Source organism: Neodiprion pinetum, chromosome 2, assembly GCF_021155775.2.
Source record: "Neodiprion pinetum isolate iyNeoPine1 chromosome 2, iyNeoPine1.2, whole genome shotgun sequence".
NCBI classification, from domain to species: Eukaryota; Metazoa; Arthropoda; class Insecta; order Hymenoptera; family Diprionidae; genus Neodiprion; species Neodiprion pinetum.
In genome coordinates this window covers 9616793-9638007 of record NC_060233.1, presented here as the reverse complement: position 1 = coordinate 9638007, position 21215 = coordinate 9616793, and the positions used below count along the sequence as shown (strand labels likewise).

The window sequence follows — 21215 nt, the reverse complement described above, 5'->3', positions numbered from 1 at the left end:
ATGCACATGCAAAACGTTCTCCTGTATCTACGTATGCGTGCATACATATGTATGTACGTACGTTTACGTTATTTATATACACATGTATAAGATAGGAAAGAGGTGAAGTTGGAATTTTATTACCGCGATGATATTGACCCACAAAAGCCAGCATTGAATGCAAACTATTTGTACCTGTATAATACTCATCGACCATCGGCGGATAATTCGATTTTATCACGATCTTGGTGTTCTTGTTCCTCGTTTCTTATTCGATTTCAGTCATTATTCATGTGTACACCATTTTATTTCTATCCTCATACGTTATTGGTACTTTTTTGTTTTTTTTTTTGTTTGTCAAGTTAGACCACCTGCGAAAATTTTTGTTCACTTGTAACGTCGCGTCGTTGATTCAAATCTCAAACCATCTACAGATTCGCATGGCTATACAATTCCACGAAAATTCATTATTCTTATTCTAGATATATTTTGATAAATGGGTTGAATAGTAAAACGAAAATTTGTGAAATTTCGCAACTTTTTTTTTCTTCTTATTGAAATTCTATCAATGTTATTTCGAACATTTGCACACAAATATTTTCCAGTATAATTTACAGGTGGCTCGATTATCAACCCTAACACGTTTACCGGTTCCGTGCAAGTCAAGTTGCATGTTAACAAGTGTAATTGATTTAAAATACGAAACTCGGCGTTCGAAACAAGATTCAAGTTGGTAATTTGTTTGAAGAAAAAAAAACAAAAAAAAAACTGATGTTTCTGAAAATACGCATGATTTCAAATAGTAGAAATGTCTTATATAACATGAAATCAAGAGCGTTGCAGTAAAGTCGATTCAAAAAAGTTGAAAAACCAACAGGATTTGCAAGTGGTCCGAATATGATTATTACCTAATTACAAATTACCTGTAGGTTTTCCCTGGTCATCTCATTCTTGTGTTTCGATGTATGTGCGTGCAGACACGTTTTTATCTCCGTCGGTTTCGGTTAAATTTCATCTTATTTACTTTGATCCGTTAAGCACAGGCGTTTAACTGAACGTTGTACATTAAACTTGATAACTTCACTTCGCGAACTGTAATAGCAACTCGACATGATATTCTTCTGAGAAAACGAAAAAGAACATAACCACACAGTATTATTCTTACAATTAACTCCGCGAGTCTTACTATTCATCTAGCAGCGTATCTGGATTCGGTTTATCTCTAGTAAAATAAAATTTTCTTATTTGCACAAAATAATGAAAACTAAAAAGAAGAGAAACAAAGAAACGATCGTGTATGAATTTACCTGTATTTATTGAAAGGAATACGTGCATGAAGCACGATAAATCACGCTAATGTCTGAAAAACTTGAACATCGTATAAAAACATAAAACAACCGTACAATTTACGAGACCGCATTTATTTAGCATTAAATTAAGTCACTGGTCGGAGCACAACGTCTGGATGATGAATGTTGGATTTCTTCCCACGCAAAACCAACTTGACTTCGTGTTTTAAATAATTTATCCGTTGCTTTACTGCTAATCCAGTCATAATTTGAATAAACGCTTTCAGTTTCTTCAGTTGTTCCTGTAAAATTTTCTAAGATTATAAAAATAAAAACGCACAATACTATTGCAAGAATATCTAGCTTTTTAAGTTCAGCTTCACCGGTTGTTCGGCATGGCCAATAAAAAAGTCATTGGGATTTGCTATTCTGACGCGCAGATTCACGATTATTGGTACTTCAAGACCTAGAGCTTTTACAGCACGTGAAGCCAGCAGGATATCACCTAGGATCAAGGAACCTGTTTGGTCGCCAGAGGGAGAAACGAGAATACCATTGGTTATTAGCAAACAAGAATTAGCGTTCATTAACAAAAATTACAATAATCGATGTATTACAATAATTGACTAAATGTTGAAGTTTCTCAGGATTGCGGATAGCTGTTGTGCCTTTTTCTCAATCTCCTGAAAACCGGAGTTCCACGGACCGTAATTCAGGTCCATTATCTGTTTAGCGTGGTCTAAAAATCTGCGGGTCTTCTTCAGCGCGTTCCTGTTAAATTAGTTGCCAAATTTTGATTCAAATTCACATACAGAAAGAGGCGTGTAAACGAAATTTTTCTATTTACTTATACTGCTTCGTTCTCGTGTTCGTTTCTTCCTGCAAATACGGAAGACAGATATCCGTGATCTTGTTCAACTCGTTCGCAAGCTCTATGCTGTCGGTGCCAAACCTTTCGCCAATACCGGTAATTACGTGTTCCAAGTAAGAAATAGAATCCAGCCATCTACCTGTAAGGTGATGAATTCGCATCCACGATGAGCAAAGTTCAAAAGATTTCAAATCTCAAAGCTATCCTCCGTAACGTGATGAGAATAATGGAAAAACTATAAAACGAAACAATTCCCACACCTGATATAGCATAAACCTTTCCGATGAGGTCTAAAGTGTTTATAATGTCCTGATGATGCTTGTAAAGTATGCTGCGCCTGATGTTCAAGCACTGTTTGAGCTTGTTTAACGCCTCGTCATCGTTTTCCATCTCAATACAAACATGAGCCGCATCAAATAGGTTTTGGGCCTCGCGCAATTCAGAGTTATGGTTCAGAGCAGGGGTTGCCCCGCAATCAAAACAGCTGAGAGAACCGGAAATTTTGAATACAGCTCCGCTGCATTCTAGACATTTCAACGAACTGAATCTTTCCTGTGGATAAAGATTGAGAGCGTCATATTGCAGGGGCGAAGCCTTGTAGATATTTTTTAGAAACTGTATTCAGGGGTTACTATTACCAAGAAATACTGCAGTTCAGGATTTGTGCATGCCTCGCATGTGCACGTGAAGCAATACTGGTTTCTCAAAATTTCCTGTCTTTCGTCTCTTGGTGTCCTTCGAAAATGAGGGCCTGATAATATACATAGAATCATATACCACTGAAATTGATGTTTAGATAGGATATCAGTGAAAGATATCGGACAGAACCTTCGAGCCTTGGATGCCTAAAGCATATCTGTCGATGTTTTCATTGAGCATGAATGAATGCGTTAGAAACTTTCATTTCAAAAGAGGATACATTAAACTACTCAGAACCACAGAATCGTGGTAAAATTTAACACACTATTCACGTACCGTAACAATTGAAGACTTCACCACCGGCAGGGATGTCTTTTGTTGCTTTAACAATGAGATACTGGTCATCGAAACTGAAAAACAATCGTAATGTAATGTAGTAACAATAGCAAATACAGAATGGTTTGACGTAACAAAAAGTAAATGATTACCTATTAATTATATTCGGATCACACGAGTGATTCATCATGCTCACAGCAGGATAAATTCCAGTTGCTATTCTTTCTTGATGCACGGTGGCCACTTTGTCATTCTCCTGTGCGTCTAGGCTCAGTTTTGTTATAGCATGTCCGTTACATATCAATTGCAGTGTGTGTCGAAGAAGAAAAGAGCTAACGTATAACTGTTTGCCGCTCTCGGTTGTGACGTCACAGTTAAAGTCGATACTGCTGTCAATAAACTTATCGGCGAATGATTTCTTGAGATCCACAGTGGTGAAGAAGTCAGTGTACATGGAGAGGTACATAGTGAGCATCACTGCTGTCTGGAAATTGATGAATAATAAACTTGTGCATGACGTGATTAAGGTGAATACGTAATGCCAAGAGGACGCTTGCATTGACGTAGCGGCTGAAGAAAGAATAGGAATTCTTATCGTCGATCTTTGTTTGAAAGATTATTAAAAACGAATTTCTTTTGGTCACTTACAATGCCATAAACAAGCAGATCGTCAGGGGATACTTTGTCGATGTTTGTGACTAGCTTTTGAACCTCATTGAATCTTTCCTTATCCTCTGTCGTTGACCCGACAAGTAAAACTTTCAGAGAAAGGTGTGCGATACCTATTTGTTGTCCCATTCGCATTTGAGCTCCTGGGCATTCCCATTTGTGATAACCAGACCACGCATTGTCGAGACACTCGCTACTGCAATAGAGCGTACCCACGCACGTTTTGCAGCTGGAATTGATAGTCACAGGTTGATTTGTCGAATCTGATAAATATGGGTTGTCCTTCACAGCAAAAAAAAAGAAAGTACTTACGGAATAGGAACTGCGCCATAAGGGTGGCAACAATGTCTGCAGAACGAACTGGAATCATTTTGATCCAATACTACAAAAGCAAATGGTTTCTCGACAAATAAGACTTGGCCTTTTTGTACGTCTCTATTCGCTATGACATGTCTTCCTTTTTGTGGTGTGTATTTGCAGTCTAAAGCAGCTGACGCAAATGGAAAATTTGCATTGCTTTCAAATGCTACATCGGGTCTTTGGCATAATTGTGTCCTTGAGCTATCATTTTCTACAATATTTTCCAGATTTGATGCGAGGGATTTTAGCAATGAAACTTCCTTGAATATATCGTCTGCAATAAATATGAAACAGAGTTGATTAAACTAGCTTGCAGATACTGCAAGTAAAATTCATATTGAAAAACTCTGAGTTCAAATTACATGTATAGCGTACATATCAATATGCGATTATCAATGGCTGACGAACGTCTCCTTCATAATAGTGATGCAATCGTTTTTCAATACGAATTTCACAGCTTATTCGACGCCATCTTTAATCAATGACGCTTTACCTTTTTTCTCTGCAGAAATCTCGTTGCAAGCATTAACAATTTCCTCAACTTTTTCGATAGCTACCTCGGCCATTACTCTATTTTTCAATTTAATGTAACATTGCGCATTGCGGATATACAATTTGTATAGCAACTTTTTAGGGTAGCCGATGTTTATCGCTAAATCGATATCTTTTAGGCAATCCTTTTTCAAATGAGAAATACATACAACAAATTTACCAAGTTACTCATCAATGTACATGTAAATGAGTAGAAAAATATGAATGTACACAACAAATGAGGTTGAAGTTAGTAATGTTAGCGTAACGAAACGTCACGGAGAAAGAAAATCGCTATTTTGCAATTTTCTAATGACTTCAAAGTGTTAAGTTTTGAAACTATGAATTACTTTTGCCTTATTATAATTTACTGCATTTCACAGATCCCTAAAATTACGAAATAATGGGTTTTCAGAAACACGAATCATTATAATAACGTTGCCAATTTCAACCTCATCAAATTAAAGGTGGTACGATTCAAAAAACAAACTTCAATAAGTATTCAAGTTCTTTCTTTTGTGCTCTCTAGTTCTTTCACAGGTCCAATTATAAATTGATTACAAACATTACGAGTGACAATTACTTGCAGAAAATATTACTCAATTTCTGAATCGTACCATTTGATATTTCCATTACTGAATTCTTACTTTAAAATTATCCATATAATACAACGCTGCCGATCTATTAGCAATAGCTATCGACAATTCATCGGCAACAGCATATTGAGCACTTTTTGTATAAAGTGGAATGCTACTGGCGTAATTCTTCCTTTGAAATTCTTTGTTTCCCAGATCTTTAAGCTGTTTCGCTTTTGACGATGATTTCGATTCTCTAGATTGAAGCTGCTCCTGCAGCCATAGCAGCATCAATTTTCTGAAAAAGAAGTACAACTTGTTAATACAACTTATCAAAATACAAAACACGTTTCATGGGCAAAAGTATTATAAGATTGAAGTTAGTAACGTTACTACAATGAAATATTTCTATGATAACAGTCGTTGTTTTACAACTTGGATTTATCTGAAATTCAGTAAATCGCAATGAAGCGACACTCTACACTCATAATTTAAAAAAAATTAACTCTTATGCTTAAAAACTGTTTTGATATTGAAAAACATGGATCGTTTTTGAGGTTTCGTCACATTAACGTTACAAACTTCAACCTCGTAAAATTGTCAAATAACCAAAGTGTAAAAAAGTCAAACTTCACCTGACGTCCGGGTCTCCAATGAGATAAGACATCACCTCGCACTCAGACCGTCTATTTCGTTTAATTTCTTGAAATATACGGCCATTTCTCAGTTTGCAATTAACGGCGTCCAAAAAAGTTTGCCACTGCATGATTCTTCCGTTTTCCGTGAAATACGGAATGACAGAAAGAAATCTCCAGATAGGTAGGTACGATAAACGCAACGCAAAAAAGAAGCGATGCAGGTTATGTTCCCCGTTGATTGTTGAATACCGCACACTTAAACACACTTAAATTCGAGACACGCAGAAGTGAACAGCGACTTTGCCAGCACAAACCTGGGAATGGTATTTACGAAAACAATGAGCGATTAAGTAGATAAAGGATTAAAGATTGGGACTCTTTCACTCCCGGCAAATGTTACTTACAAGACGTAAAACTCGCAGATACGAAATTATGATCCCGGCGACTGACCAGCGCGATCAACAACTCGTAAAACTCGGCTGACTCGGACGGGGGGGGGCAGGAGGAGGATCTTCCGGCAATTTCTACGGAGCTCTCGATCCGTAGCGAAGCTCTGTTTCGTTTCACCGAGACGATTTAAACGCTCCGAAGACACAAAGAAGAGTAAAGTATGTTTGTAAACGCGTCGAAAAGGTCGGCCAAGACTCTCGAATCTGCAGAGGTAAGTTTGAGGAACGAGCAATTGATATTCGTCCGATTTCTGGCATCGAATTTTACGCGATCATATCTAACCTCTACGACAACCTACTGACGTGTTTTATATTTAAGGCTGACGTTCGCGAGGATGAAGAACAGGCTGTCAAATTTCAAGAAATTATCGATCTTCTTGTCGCCGCTGGATACTTTAGAGCCAGGATAAGAGGGCTCACCAGCTTCGACAAGGTTTGCCAGTGTTTGTTTCACTCTGCCGGGTTGGACTGGGTTTGATGTTTGATCCTCAATCTTATCGTCTGACAGCAAGTCAACAGCAGCAGTGAAGTTTAAATTTGACAACTCGATCTCCCCCCACCCCCCGTGCTCATCACGCCAATCGTGTAGTTTTAATCGATCCGACCCTCCACCAATCACCGCTGTTGTTTAATCGGAAATGGCCAATGGAAGATCCCAGCCTTACCCTTCGATCCCAACTCCCAGCGCGGGCTTTTCGAAATGTCCTCAGTTTCGTTGAATTGATGTTGTTAAATTGAATCTAAAAATTTTTCAATCGATTGTACAACACATTTTTAGCTTGTACCTATAGGTGAAAATGAATTTGTAGTTTTGAGATGTACAGATACATTTTTATCTTGATTCGTGCTTTACGTTATTCTTTACATTTATTTCAATGGAACTTGTTCAATTCTCTTCACTAGTCGGTTTCATTTCGCTTTTGTTAATCTGTATATTAATTTTAATGTGGTTTATACAAGAATTTTACTTTGTTGCAATGTATCGACAAAAGTTTATTCCTCACTTGATGTTTCTTTTTCTTAGGTAGTCGGAGGAATGACTTGGTGCATCGAGTCATGCAACTTTGATGTTGACGTGGATCTGTTGTTTCAAGAAAATCTCACTATTGGTCAGAAAATGTATGATCATTACCATGTGATAATTAAAATCAACCATCTGCAATGATGGAAAGTGAATATTTTTTATGTATGTTTTTCCAATATCATTATAGAGCTCTGACTGAAAAAATAGTCGCGATGTTGCCAAAAATGAATTGTCCGCATCGCATAGAACCTCACCAAATTCAGGGATTAGATTGCATTCACATCTTTCCGATAATACAGGTGTGTCTGTGCTCCGTCCAGTCGTACCAACTATCTTTGAAAAATCTATCAGTTTCTAAATTTCAATGATTTGTTTAGTGGCTGGTCAAACGATCGATGGAAATGCGAGAGGTGATGGGAGACTTTGTCAGGTCTTATGCTGTCAGTCAATTTGACAAAAATTACACGTTTGCCGAAGACAGCGAAATGGTTGCAAAAAAGGAAAGCATGGCATCTAATTTAAAAACTGTCAAGGTCCGTCTACCAATGAGATTCAAATCTGAGATATTGAATATAGTAACAAGATACTCAGATTTATTTCCAACTACTTATGTAATTCACAAAACGTCTTGCAATTTTAGCAAGTGTACAAGCCTCAGCGTTATTTTAGAAGAAAGGATCCTCCTCCGGAAGATGAGGTGGGAAGAGTACAAAGCACACTCCTGGAGTATGGATCATCGTCCGTAGTATCCTTGTCACCTTCTGAAGTCATTGAAGATACACAGGCGGACGATGCCACCTCAAGTGCGAAGAAAGTGCAGGAAGAAGAGGTGAAAAATTTGTGTGTGTGGATCGTAAAGAATATGTAAACTCGTGCATGGTCTGTCATTTCACATTTCTATATTCTATTTGTACGATTTTTGATTTTGAAAAAACTCCTATACATGTTTTCTACAAAGGAATTTGCTGATATTATTTAATTGTCAGCACGATATGTACTAATTTCCCACTGAATACAATCGCTGTTTGCATTTTTGAGTGTTTGATGTTGTAGAAACGCATAGACGAGCTTATGAAGAACATGTCAGTCGCTGATGATAACGAGGTAAGTTTATGCATCGCGCACACTGCAACTATCGTGTGGATGATTTTTCGTGTTTATTTCGCTGTCTTTCATCAGAGCTTAAATTCAAACTGATTAATCCCTATAATTTTGCATGAAACAGGGTCGGCTGAGTGCCAGTGCAGTTGGAACGATTGTCGGAATGCAGGCCCAGGAAATAGTTCAAGCTGCAGAACACTACGCAGCGTTGAGTGCCGACATAGAGGTATTAAGAAACAAACCTTTTGCGAACATGTTATGTCCTGAAGTTTTGTCTAAAACCAGGAAAATACAATTCAGGGAAGCAGTGTGGAGGGTTCATTCGGCGCGTTAGCTGCTCTTGAAAAACAAAAAGCAACTCTTGAAGAGAGAAAATTGAAAATGGAAAAAGATAAGGAGAATTTATCCAGCAAAGTGTCAGAAGCCACGGATAAACTCAGAGCTATCGAAATTAAAAAAGAGGAAGTGGAGGAAGATTTCCGCAGGATGGAAGAGTTGGAGACTGAAGAGAATAAGAGGTAGATTATATTTAAAAAAAAGTATGAGCTTGAATGACGGCGATTTTACTTTTCTCCGACACACTAGTTTTCCAACATTATTTTCACTTGACCTTTTTCAGCGTGCTGCTAAGACTGCAGCAGCTTCTCCTCATTCATGATAGTCTGAAGGAACAAGAACACAAGTTCCGTGAACAGTGCAAATCTGACTTGGCTCAGCTTCAAAGTTTGGTACCGGATATCGAGGGTACTGAGCCTGGGGAAGCACAGTGCGATGTTTCCGATTACGAGGTTCAAAAGGAGAGGGTAAATAAGCTAAGGCTTCAAGTTGCCAAAAAGAACAGAGCCATAGCATCGCTGACCAGGCAGCTAGACGACGTTCCTGGTAGATCTGAGTTGACGCAATACCAGAGACGGTTCTTGGAGCTTTATAATCAAGGTAATATTGGATTCTTACCGTTGGCATCTAGTTTTCATGTCATCTGACACTTTGTTTTCAGTATCTGCAAAACATAAAGAAACAAAGCAGTATTACACTCTGTACAATACTCTGGACGACACGAAATTGTACTTAAGTAAAGAATTGGCTCTGCTGAATTCTATTCAGGACAATTACAACAAGTGAGTTATTATTTTTTCTCTTGAGGCTTGTACTTATATTCATTTGGCTTCTGACCATGATAAGGATGTATTCGTTCTTCATTTTATATTATCACTTCTTGCAGAGCAATGGCATCAGCCAGTGGTAAGGAGCAGTTTTTGAAACAATTTGAAGCTATTGTTTCTGGAATAAAACAAAACAAAACGAAGGTACGCATACGATATTCTGGTGTTTAGTTATGTTAATTACTTGCGACAATTTCTTACTTGAATCGAGGAAAGATTTGAGATTCAAGTTCGTGAAGTTAACGTAACGACGCATTCTTACGAAGAATCCTTATCTCGCACCTGGTCCCGGACCATCTGAAATTCAGTAAACCATATTAAACCAGAGTAAAATCAAATTTCGCAAACTCAATTTGTTGAAAATTATTCTAAGGTCGCAAAATACTGTTCTTTTTTTTTGTTTTTTCATGGATTCACATCACGAAATACGAAAACCGTGCTTCATTTTGCAGGTGGAAAAAAGGTGTGCGGAAGAACGGGCTCGCAGAGATTCTCTGAGTCAACAGTTGGTTACTTTGGTGGAACAGCAGCGAAAATACGTAGCGGCAGTACGGCAATTAACCATCGAGTGCCGCAAAAATGAAGCATTGTTGGCACAGCTTCGTGGGCCGTAGTTTTTATTAGTGGGTTGTTGCTATTCTACGTATTATTTAACTATATCGTAATGTGATTCATGACGTATATAATACACGGTCGTAATTTACACCACATAAGATTATTATTGTTATCGGTAGCTAGCGAGTGTTGAATATGATTGTATAGCCGAAGCAAAATTGGTCATATCAATTTCAGTATAATATTCTCTACAACTGATTATTTAAAAATACATTTGTTCCTTTGCTTTGATCACGGATTCAACAATCTTATCGTTTTTTCACTAAATTGCCAGCGTGGTCTGTTTGTTATCTGAAAAAAAAAGGGATACTTAATTTGGATGAAAGATTATTTCAAGTACATAGAAACTATATGTTTTGGTTGAAAATAATTGAAGATAAGAAATTCAGAAAATACCGTCGCTCAATTTTGGTTAATTTTCTTCAAATTTTGCACGTATTCTTGGTCAACCGACGAAATGGTAAACAGGAGCAGAAAGAAAAAGCTGAAACACCGATTACATGATTTTAGATACAATCAATTTATTTAATTGATTTCTTACGATTGACATAATATTTTGAAACACAGTTTCAATATCTTAAGAGTTAAAAATGAAATGACATAATATTCGTACTCCATTTTTTTTTTTTCTTCCTTTTTTGTAACCATGGAATAATTCATTTCATAATATTTTCTTACGATGTGACGTTTTTGAATGATGTATTTTTAAATCGGGAGTTACAGTCTTTTTCTAAGGGGTTTAAGGAGGGAGGAAATGCACATACGATCATGATTCACTCAATTTCTTTTTTTTTTTCTATACAATTATTTGATTTGCACTCTTTTGTTCATCAGATGGCATCTGGTTTTATGGCATGAAATGAATTATATAAACTGAAATCATAACGTTCTGTTTGTATGAAACGTCATCGAAAGACAGATCACACGGTATTTAATCTTTGTCCCGCATAATTGTATAATTATAATTACCATAACTGAGCATATGTATAAAAATTGGCAGTATATATTCGTAAACAGTAAGAAAATATACAAAATCACTCGATCAGCTGATAAAAGATTATTTCACGCAGATATAGATTTTCTTTCGACCGTCGAAAAATCTATACACCCTATATTTTACAAATTTTGATCTTCCGCAGTTATCCATTAACAATACACGAAGTTATAATATAACAAACCTTTGCAATATTACCGGTGTCAGAATCATAGCTGACTTTTTAAAAGGTCCTCCGAACAACGCGGAATCGTAAACCAAGTGATAGGCTTGTATTGAATTATCAGAATCAAGGATATTTCTATACCTTTAATGCAACAAATATAATAAATCAGGCCATAAGATTTCGATCGACTGCAACATATAATTACATAGCGTTGGGGCGCGTAAGCATAATTTCCTACATCAGTCTCATTGCAAGAGTTACGTAATTAGTGTTTATTATATAAACTCATACGCGTTATATTCTCATTCGGGCCAGACATTCGTACAAATCGGGAATTAACATACAGCATAAATATACAGCAAAGTTTTGATTAGTATGTTGTTGTTTTGTGTTTTTTTTTTTTTTTTTTGTTTTCTTTTGTTTTTTTTTCAATTCTTAGTCTTACAGTACTAATGCCTTATTATTAGTTATGGACTTAAAATAATCAACGAGTATATAAACTTTACAATGCAACAGAGCCCAACATTAAAATTGCTGATGCCAATTCAGAATACTCTTTCATACGTATATTTATATCATCATCGTCATTATTATCGCCGTCGTCGCATCATCGAAACACTATTTACTTCTATACTTTTCTTAACCGTTAGAATGCCATCGTTTTATCGGCACTCGTTTCCTTCATAATTTTTTTTTAACAATACTGTCAACGTAAGAATTAGCCAATCACCAGATGATATATTTTCGATTTAGTTTATCCAAATTTCGTTGAATATTCTTTTATATAATTTTAAGAGCGCATAGCTCTGTCTCTGTTCACACTTCAGGAATGATAGCGGCAAAAATCCAATTTGTCAAACAATTATCCATAACTCTTTCGTCTATTTTTGCGCATCGCGGTGTGAGACTTGCCAATTGTTTCGAAAATCAGTCAATTTCACGTTAAAAATCATGTACAGTAATATTTTCATTTTAATTTGGTGCTGTGCTCTGTTTTTAAGTCTTTGGTCTCAGCCATGTCATAAAAGGGTTATATAAGCGACGTGGCTTTCTGAGCAAGTCATTGTTTGGCACATCGTACTTATGCGTTTCTTTTTAATTTTCAGCTATATTGTTCTCTGTTTTTCTTCCCATTCTCAAAGGTTTTTCCAGAAGACTTGTACATATATTTTATAATAATTAGAAGAAAACAATTTTTTATTTTATTTCTTTTTTTTATTTATCATGGATTGTTTTCTCCCATTTACACATCTCTAAATCTGTCAGTATTATGCAATTGTATTTTGCGGTAATTATTTCTATTCAAAGATGAATCACCTGCACGAATATTAAAAATTAACGAAATAGAATCAGCGTTGTAAAACAGTACATTTACAAATTCGAATCGTATTTGTTTCGATTTAAATTGATGGAAATAATTTTCTGGGTCGATAACAGCTTGACTATTAGACTTTAATTGTGCAATTTATGTTGGCACGAGATTTTGATTAATTATTTCATATAATACATATCTATCACGAATTAAAGTGCATGTAAATCAACATACTGTTTGTTTTCATTTTCTTCATTTTCCGTTTTGCAATTTACTCGAATGGCGCGAGTTAGCAACTTGATTCTGCCATTGCCTTCGGTATAAAAAAATGTGTTCAGCCAAAGTTTGGAATTTCACATGCTTCGTGTCTATTTGCTGCCATGAATTTATCCCTATTTATATACATACAGCGTAAATTGTATTTCATAGTAGTTTCACGTGTAATAAAGAGTGTGAGTGAGAATAGTGTCACAATCAGATTGATACCGCGCAATAAACGATACGTCATAACATATTTTTCATAAAATTTTTATCATTTTTCCCCTGTGTCATTGCAGTCTGCCTCATGTATTCCACATTGTAAATTCCACATTGTAAATTCTTATCAACCGACTAGTTGTATTCTAAAACTGGAATGTCCACATTAGTTTTTGTGATTAGTTGTTTCAATATAATTAAAACGCGTCACGCTGCTGTTCAAGTCATTTCAGGAACAGCCTGTACATTATTTTCTATGATAAATAGAAACGAAATGTGTCTAGAAAATATACGCAAGATTCGAGGTACGACTGAACAGAAGATGACAAAATCAATACCTTCTCAACAATGATTTTAAGGGGAAGAAGCGTGACGAAAAAATGGAAATTCTTTTCAACGTGACAAGATTTCTTTTAAATCGTGATTGAATTGAAAAAATGTACAGAATGTTGAATCACTTTGATAGCGCGCATCCTTCTGACTACTTTACTGGGCCTCACGGAGTATATATCTGTATGGATTTGAAACGCGTCTTTATTCGGTGTCTTCGAAACGAGTTTCAAATAGTGACAATACGCGATTACGAAGGTGTAATATAGATTGAAATATCGGGAATGGTTGATATGTCGATACTTTAAACTGCGATAGAGTAATCAGACGAAGGGTTGTTTTGTGCGCCGGGTCTGGACCACAACGAGCTTCGGATACCGAGCTTGAGTTTTTTCAATGAATCAATGTCGCATTCGGCTTCACTTAATTCTGGACGTTCACTACGTTCGTTTGGTGTTTGGCCACCGGTAAAGGTCGTCTCGGCGATCGACATCGGTGGTAACACGGTGCGAAGCGTGCTTTTGCTGGGGACGTGCCACCTTGAAATTGAGGAAATTTTGCGGTTAGCGAAAAGCTGCGGCGCGAAGAGTCAAGGCAATAGAAAAGATTGGGTCTGATGCTTGCTGTGCTTTTGACAAGAACGTACGATAAACTAGAGCGAGTGTTGAGGAGAGGGGAGAAATGTATTTGTAGTGTAATGTAATCATGGGGGAATTTGAAGCGTCCCTCGAGTATAAGATGATCATAGTGAATAATTGCGTATATATAATGTGAGATGAAAAAGTATTTATAAGTATAATTCTATGACTGACCTAAGTCGGTTGACAGCCGTGTTGACTGATTGAAATAGAGATTATGTATCAACGACTGGTAACAACTGCACGAGTTATTATACCGATATCTTATCGCAATTTATCCAAATTTATATCCGTGTTTTTTGGTAGAATTAATAATCATCTCACCTAGATCTTCCTCTTCGAGGAAGCGACTTCTGTTCGGACATTGGCGAAATATCCGACGAGGTGCTCGACGTTCCGTGGTAGATGAAGTCTGAAACAGCCCGAACTAACCAACCCCTATCAGTGTAACTATTCCGCCTCTCAGCAGCACGGTATTTTATCTTATTTTCCCTAATTCTAAGCATTGGCTGCGTATTGGCCTGAACTCGAAATGTTCGAAGCGTGTGACAATTCTCGATATATATTATCAAAATTTTAACAACCAATTGTCGTTATGTAACAGGAGAAAATTATCTGATACCCATATGCTGCCAGTATTTGTTGAAACGTCAACCGTTTTTCGATACGGAGTTTGGTCATCAGCTCGTTTCCACCGTCATAAAAGTTCTAGAGTTTTTATTTGATGTTTGTTCCAAGGGGCTAGCCACTATGTAATAGTGGCGTACACCGATTACGATTACGTGGATTACACGTGATTACAAATATTGTAAGGATTACCAAGAGATTCCTGAGATAGCAAAGATTACAATGATTATTAAAAGACTGTAAACGTTACACAAATATTATACGGATTGTAAAGAGGTTACAAGGATTACTAAGGGATTACAAGAATTACAAAGATTTCAGAGACAGCAAAGACTAAATAAATTACCAAAAGATTGCAAATATTTCAGGAATATTACCCGGATTTCAGTGAGATTAGAAAGATTACAAAGACTCCAGAGACAGCACAGATTACAGGAATTGCAAAGAGATAAGAAGGATTACAAAGAGATTCCAGAGATAGCAAAGATTACAATGATTATCAAAAGACTGTAAAGCTTACACAAATATTACACGGATTGTACAGAGGTTATAAAGATTACAAAGAGATTACAAGTACTACAAAGATTCCAGAGACAGCAAAGATTACAAAAATTAGCAAAGGATTGCAAATATTTCACGAATATTACCCCGATCGCGGAAAGATTACAAGGATTACAAAGAATCCAGAGACAGCAAAGCTTACAAAGATCACCAAAAGACTGTGAAGGTGACACGAAGATCACGTGGATTCCTAAAAGATTACACATGATTACGAGATATTACAGAGATTACATGACGTATGTACACCAAATTGCAACAGTGAAAAACCCCTTGATTTGTTCATTCCGATTGGGTATCTATTACAAAAAATAATCAACCGGGAAATTTGTCGACTGTGTAATCAAGTTTTATCACTTTCAAAGACGACGACGCGAGTGTAACTTGAAGCTAATATTTTGTGCTTGGAACATTCGTGAACGTAATATACGAATTTTTTTGGACGAGGAGGTTTTTTTTTACCACGCCAGTAATAATTTGTGGATTTCCTGGAGATGTCACCAAACTCCGTGGTCAAAAATCAAACTCCGACTACGTTTCAAAAAATTTATTTTCTTAACGTAAGGCGCTACTACACGAACAACCATTCCAAATTTGACAAAGACCTAGAGTTGTGGTGAGGGAGGGTCAGAATCTGCCGATGTCATAATAGTCAAACGTACTGTGCTTGAGCTTGCCGGCATCCAGCTGATTCGACGACTCGGTTCTGGAGCTGGTCAGCTGGTCTGGGTCAGACTCGCTTTCGTCGCTCTCCACGTCGCCCGGCGCTTGCTGCTTCCTCTGTTGGCGTCTCCTCGACGATACACTCTTCATACTCTGGTTGTTCGCAAATAATGAAAAATTCAATCAATGACGGTCAATTGCAGTTTCATTGCTCCGTTGACTCTGTTCCAAATCGGAGATTTGGTACCAGAGCTACATCGCTGTTAGCAGAGCAATAAATTTTATCTATCGGAATCTGTTCATATTCACAATACTATGGTGGACATTTGGATTACGTTAGATCAGTGGGATTTTTACCTTCAAGTACTGATACTGTGTAGCATGAAAGAAAACAAAGAAAATTTTTTATTATTATTGATTTGTGAATAGGGATTACCTCAAGTATTTGGTAGAGCGTTTTTAACGCCTCTTACTTCAGTGTCGAATGCTCTAGAGGCGGGGGAATCAGCCGGTCGATATCATTTCAGATTAATTAACTTCCGGTTTCTCTGTTTTCAAAGAAAAACGGAATTTATTGCATCACCCCGAAAATGAAAGGTTTAGCTTTCACCAGATTCAAGGTCTAGAGTATCATCTTCGATCATTTTTGTCCGACGATATCTCGAGAATGAGCTATCGGATTTTGATCATTTTGGTCTCAAAAGCCGCGGTTTTTCCAAACTTAGAACTGAATAGATTTTCGATCTGATCGATTTAATTCTTCTAGATTTATTTTAATAAATCTCTAAAATTAAAAATAAAAATTGCGATATCCTGCGAATGGATTAAGAACGCATTTGAATGAAAATTGGTACCGCAAGGTTTTTTAGGTCGCTGATCACGGATCTAAAGTCAGATTTTCAGAATTTGTATTCGGTGTACTCAGTATGATCAAAAAAAAAAAAAATCTTAGGATTTCCATCATCAAAGGATTTCGGTGTAAATTGGTAATACGAGGTTTTTATGGTCACTGGTCATGAATCCAACGTGAGTTGAGGAAAAAACTGTACTTCATAGTTGAAGGTCAAATATGTTAGTTCAAAGCCCAGAATTCGTCTCATTTTTGTGTAACTAGTATGGTAGTTTGTTGCTTTCAAAGTTCAAACAGGATAATGACACTGTATTTAAGTTCGACACCAATATGAAAACGGGAAGTTCAAAGGCTGGCTCACGGTCAGCCTAAGCCCGCTCGTTTTTTTCGCAACAATCTAAACACCTTTGTAAGCCAGTCTTTAAAATTTACGAAAAGCGTGTCACGTTTTTGTCAATGGATACGAATAAGACACTTTCACCATGAATGTGAGCAACGAGATAAATCTAGATGCCTGTACCGTTGCAGGCGGTGGACTGGCGCATCCCTCTGTCATTGCGTGTTCGTGGTACATGAAGCTGTGAAGTAGGGTGTTGTTGGGGTGAAGTCCGGCCGCTGATGCTTCGGCGGCACCGCCCAGGCCTCCCAGGCTTGCCCCGCCACCTTCCGAAAGCTGGAACGTAGCGTACGGCGAGATGTCCTCCGCTGTCTCTGTAACCCATCAAAGGTATCGCCTACCTTTTAAATTGTGTTATGGAAATAATGATTCTCCACCGTGTCGTGAGTAGCAGTCTACTTCTTTATCGTGTTGGTATCCCTCGAGTATGAACACTTCGTTCGGTACGCAATTGTAATAAATGGTCACCTGGGATCTTGTCAGGTCCTCCTGCCGTGTTCGCCGCTTGCTGTAGGGCGACTTTGTGAATTGTTGCGTAGTAACGTTCGCGTTGCGCCTCCGCGTTCTGCTGATTCTCCTGAGTCTCCTTCATGGGCCTCTGGACTCCGTCCCCCAAGTATCCTGAAGGTGAAATACGACCATGATCAGCTGGGCTCCATGCGCCATTAGTCTGGGTCGAGAAGCTATACTACTGATTTCGTGACAAGGTCTGTTTGACGTCAGCGCGATAGACTTTAACGAATGATCCTACCAGAAATCTGCTACCCAAGGTTAAATCAGATGTGATGTGAAGCGAAACTACGTCCAACCTCCTCAGAACCATGTTTGCTGGGCACATGAAAGTCAAATCAATAGTGAACTCACTGTTTCTCCAGCAAAAAGCGATTGTTGCAGCGGCTGCAAGAAGAGCAACAGTAGCGACGATCAGCGGTAGCATGACTTTAAGGTCGGCATAAAAGGGGATCGGGATAATGCCTCGTTTCGAGAGCTCTGGCGGTGGTGGTTCTGGAACATCGTAAACCAAAAACATTTCCATCGCTGTTCGCCTTCCGGTATGCGGAATGTCACCCGATCACTTACCCCCGTCTTTAGTGAGAGTGACGAAAGTGAACTCGGCCTGACTGCTGCCAGCGACGTTATAGGCCTCGACCTTTAGCTGGTAGACCGAACTAGGCGAGAGATTAGGTATGACGAATCTCCGATTCATCTTAACGCTGTTCGAGACCAACGTCCAATGAAACTCGCTGATCGGCCTGTACTGAATAACGAAGTAAGAAATCGGACAGCCGTTGTCGGGCCAGACGTGAAGACGGAGAGCCAGGGTGGTTGAATTGGGTGCCAGAAAAGCGTCTGCTCTTGGAATACCCGGTGCTTGACCCTGAGTACGAACCGAAAGCGTAGGCGAGGCCGGGCTGCTGCCCAGTTTGTTGTGAGATGTCAGATAAAGATGGTACGCGTTTCCACACAGTAGACCCTGTTGAGTGCGATTAAGAATGAAAAGAAAAATGGCGGAAGTTATGGCATCTGGTTACGTTTCTGAAGCAGGATGAAAAATTGGTCATTACTTTGAGCTCGTAGCTGGTGGCTCGACGGGAGAGTTGGAGCTCGTCGAGATTCCCGTGAGTTCTACGATAGTGAAGGGTGTATCCGGTCAATGGAGCTCCGCCTGTGTTTCCTGGTTTCCAGTGAAGCAGTATGCTGCTAGACGTTGAGCTCGTCACGTAGAGTACCGGCGTGCTGGGTGGAACTGAAATTCGTTCAAGACATGGAGGCACAGGCTTTATATGAAGCATCGTAAAGTGACCAGTCTATTGCTGCCCATGTCATGCGTAGCCCAATAAAATCGAATGGATTCTTATTTTTAATACACCATTATTTCACTTCACGAGTGTAGATTCTAAAGCATTCATAACACAGTCAAGCACTAGCAATCGCTTGGAATGAAAGTCACGAAGTCATTTTAGACTTCGTGGCAATTTCTCTGCGCTTCAGGACTGCCTCTATTTGGCGGCCAAGAGAGATTTCCTGTATTATTTTGATTTACATACCTTTTCTTTAATATTAACCATTCACTTATAACAAAACAAATCGAAGCGTTATAACTTTTCTAAGACTGTTTCATCCTGATACCAAACTTGACTCAAACACTGCTGCGAATCCAAAACATTATTATCATCGTTCAATCAAACCATTTTGACCCGGTAAAAGTTACAATTAATGTCCCAACAGCAGTACAAATAAGTAATTTCGAACAACCGACCTCTTTTAAACTAGTCACATAATGCGTGCAGACGTTACACAGTCAACGAACAAAAAAGTTGATCAGTTTTGCGGTAAGTATAGTACGTATACTCTTGTACCTTGGACGGTGAGTATGTACTGTAGACGATCGCTACCCTGGGCGTTTTCGACTTGACAAGTGTAGTTGCCACTTTCTTGAGTCTGTAAGCTTGACAGGACCAATTCGCCGGTCTGAAGTATCTGAATGTTGTGATTAGCACCGGGGTAAATCTGCTCGACACCCTTGAGCCACTCTCGTCTAGGGTCGCCAACCGCGTTGCAGTCCAGAGTGGCCGATCCTCTCCAGGGCTTCACGACGTGGCCGCCAAATGACGTGATGCGGGCAGGCACTCGGTTCGAAGGCACTTGAGCAGCTACTCGTGAACTCTGACCCTCGCCCACTCTGGTGCTCGCCGTCACCCAAAACTGGTATTCGACGTGCTGCTCGAGGTCCGTTGCCTCGAAAAAAGTGTCCGCGGCAGAGAGCGGTTTCTTACCATGGTTGAGTTCCTCACGACCGTTCACCACCCTGCAGTTCAAAGTTACTTAATTTCGGTTTGAATTCAGTGGGCATTATGTTTTTTTAAACACTACACAAGGAAAGAGGTTACCATACTAAAATTTCACATAACGCGGTATAGTCACTGATGGTTATGTCGTTGCGGTACGAGGGTAAGTCGTATTACACTATATATAATATCATACTGCGACAGCAAATTCATTTGGTTCTGTACCATGCGCAAATTTCCAGTATAAGTACCCTTTTCTCCGTGAAGGATTTCTCCACCATTTCATGGACGGAACAACACTTTTCGAAATGGATTTCGTCAATTATTATTTTCAACGGTTCAAGGAGTCGAAGCATATGTGTATATACGAAGCTTTTAGCAGCTCCAGATCGGATTCGCAATTTGCAAAATGTGTAACATAATACTCGACTGGTCTCGTTTACCTGGTGTATAAATTGTACTTAGTGATCACTCCGTTTGGCTCCAAGGGCGGTAACCACGATATGAAAAGAGCTTGCGGCGAGCTTACAACCACTTTTATGTCCGCGGGACTCCCAGGGGCTGTGAATAAAAGCGGAAACATTGATCGGGGCTTTTTCTCCGAGGGTGTAATACTTGAAACCTCAATTAAAAGACTGTATTATTAAAACCGTAGCAACATTGTAAACATCGGATAATCACACGCAGGATGATACTTTCATCAGGCCTGTATAGCATAAAATATAATCTCACCATCTTCTTCGGTGTGACAATAAGTCATCGGGGACGCAACACCGTCGCCTATCCTCGTGTAGGCGAGTACGTGCATGCTGTAATTTGCGTAGCGTCTTAAATTGGTCAGAACCGTTGTTAAAGCGCTTGTTTTTCGAACCTGAAAAAAGGGATGAGAGTGACGCGCTCAAACTCAACCAAACGAAAAATGTGAGCCAATAGGATTTTCTAAAACTGACAAGTTTTAACCGTTACCTCCATCTCGTCAACTCCTCGCCAAGTCTCCTCCATGACTGGCTCGTAGTACAATTTATACCCCTGAACGATTCCATTGGAATGAGAACTGGGGGGCGGCTGCCATGAGACTTGTAACGACTGGGATGAGAGGGCAGCGCAGCGAACGTCTTCCGGCGGCATGCTGGGCACTGCACAGACAAAGTTTTAATTGGCATTGATTCCGCACC

The 21215-nt window shown here is 38.7% G+C and overlaps 3 protein-coding genes across 13 annotated transcripts in view; 1 reads left to right on the top strand and 2 right to left on the bottom strand.

The window, feature by feature from the left end:
* Positions 1–1292: 1292 nt before the first annotated feature.
* LOC124211201 (SET and MYND domain-containing protein 4) lies at positions 1293–6055 on the bottom strand. Of its 2 annotated transcripts, XM_046610023.2 has the most exons (12): positions 5885–6055; positions 5322–5547; positions 4637–4820; positions 4096–4417; positions 3763–4012; positions 3267–3598; positions 3115–3188; positions 2778–2890; positions 2400–2691; positions 2116–2278; positions 1886–2039; positions 1293–1788 (listed from the first exon to the last, which is right to left on the bottom strand). In XM_046610023.2, the coding sequence occupies exons 1-11, from the start codon at positions 6013–6015 to the stop codon at positions 1895–1897; spliced, it is 2232 nt and encodes a 743-aa protein (XP_046465979.1). In that variant the 5' UTR covers positions 6016–6055; the 3' UTR covers positions 1293–1788; positions 1886–1894. The 2 variants fall into 2 exon arrangements, with proteins under 2 accessions (XP_046465979.1, XP_046465978.1); XM_046610022.2 differs by lacking the exon at positions 1293–1788 and having other exon boundaries at positions 1824–2039.
* A 352-nt stretch (positions 6056–6407) lies between these two features.
* On the top strand, positions 6408–11323 carry fidipidine (coiled-coil domain-containing protein 93). Of its 2 annotated transcripts, XM_046610024.1 has the most exons (13): positions 6408–6548; positions 6656–6769; positions 7361–7455; positions 7548–7659; positions 7738–7893; positions 8001–8189; positions 8414–8464; positions 8586–8687; positions 8762–8979; positions 9081–9397; positions 9459–9579; positions 9684–9768; positions 10077–11323. In XM_046610024.1, exons 1-13 carry the CDS (start codon positions 6498–6500, stop codon positions 10236–10238), a joined length of 1773 nt encoding a protein of 590 aa, XP_046465980.1. In that variant the 5' UTR covers positions 6408–6497; the 3' UTR covers positions 10239–11323. The 2 variants fall into 2 exon arrangements, with proteins under 2 accessions (XP_046465980.1, XP_046465981.1); XM_046610025.1 differs by lacking the exon at positions 8414–8464.
* The window catches only part of Dscam2 (Down syndrome cell adhesion molecule 2), a 118130-nt gene continuing 107358 nt past the window's right edge, over positions 10444–21215 (bottom strand). For 2 of the 9 annotated variants that reach the window (XM_046610016.2, XM_046610015.2), the window contains exons 19-31: positions 21007–21176; positions 20773–20911; positions 20484–20601; positions 19612–20060; positions 18817–18998; positions 18332–18725; positions 18116–18256; positions 17720–17872; positions 17375–17565; positions 16362–16376; positions 16004–16157; positions 14481–14583; positions 12075–14057 (exon numbers count right to left, since the gene is read on the bottom strand). In XM_046610016.2, the coding sequence (XP_046465972.1) occupies positions 13823–14057; positions 14481–14583; positions 16004–16157; positions 16362–16376; positions 17375–17565; positions 17720–17872; positions 18116–18256; positions 18332–18725; positions 18817–18998; positions 19612–20060; positions 20484–20601; positions 20773–20911; positions 21007–21176 (2444 nt within the window). In that variant the 3' untranslated portion in view covers positions 12075–13822. Of the gene's footprint in view, positions 10531–12074; positions 14058–14328; positions 14356–14480; positions 14584–15946; positions 16158–16361; positions 16377–16477; positions 16553–17374; positions 17566–17719; positions 17873–18115; positions 18257–18331; positions 18726–18816; positions 18999–19611; positions 20061–20483; positions 20602–20772; positions 20912–21006; positions 21177–21215 lie in introns of those variants that run through there. The other 7 variants (XM_046610017.2, XM_046610018.2, XR_006881417.2 and 4 more) reach the window with 7 other exon arrangements.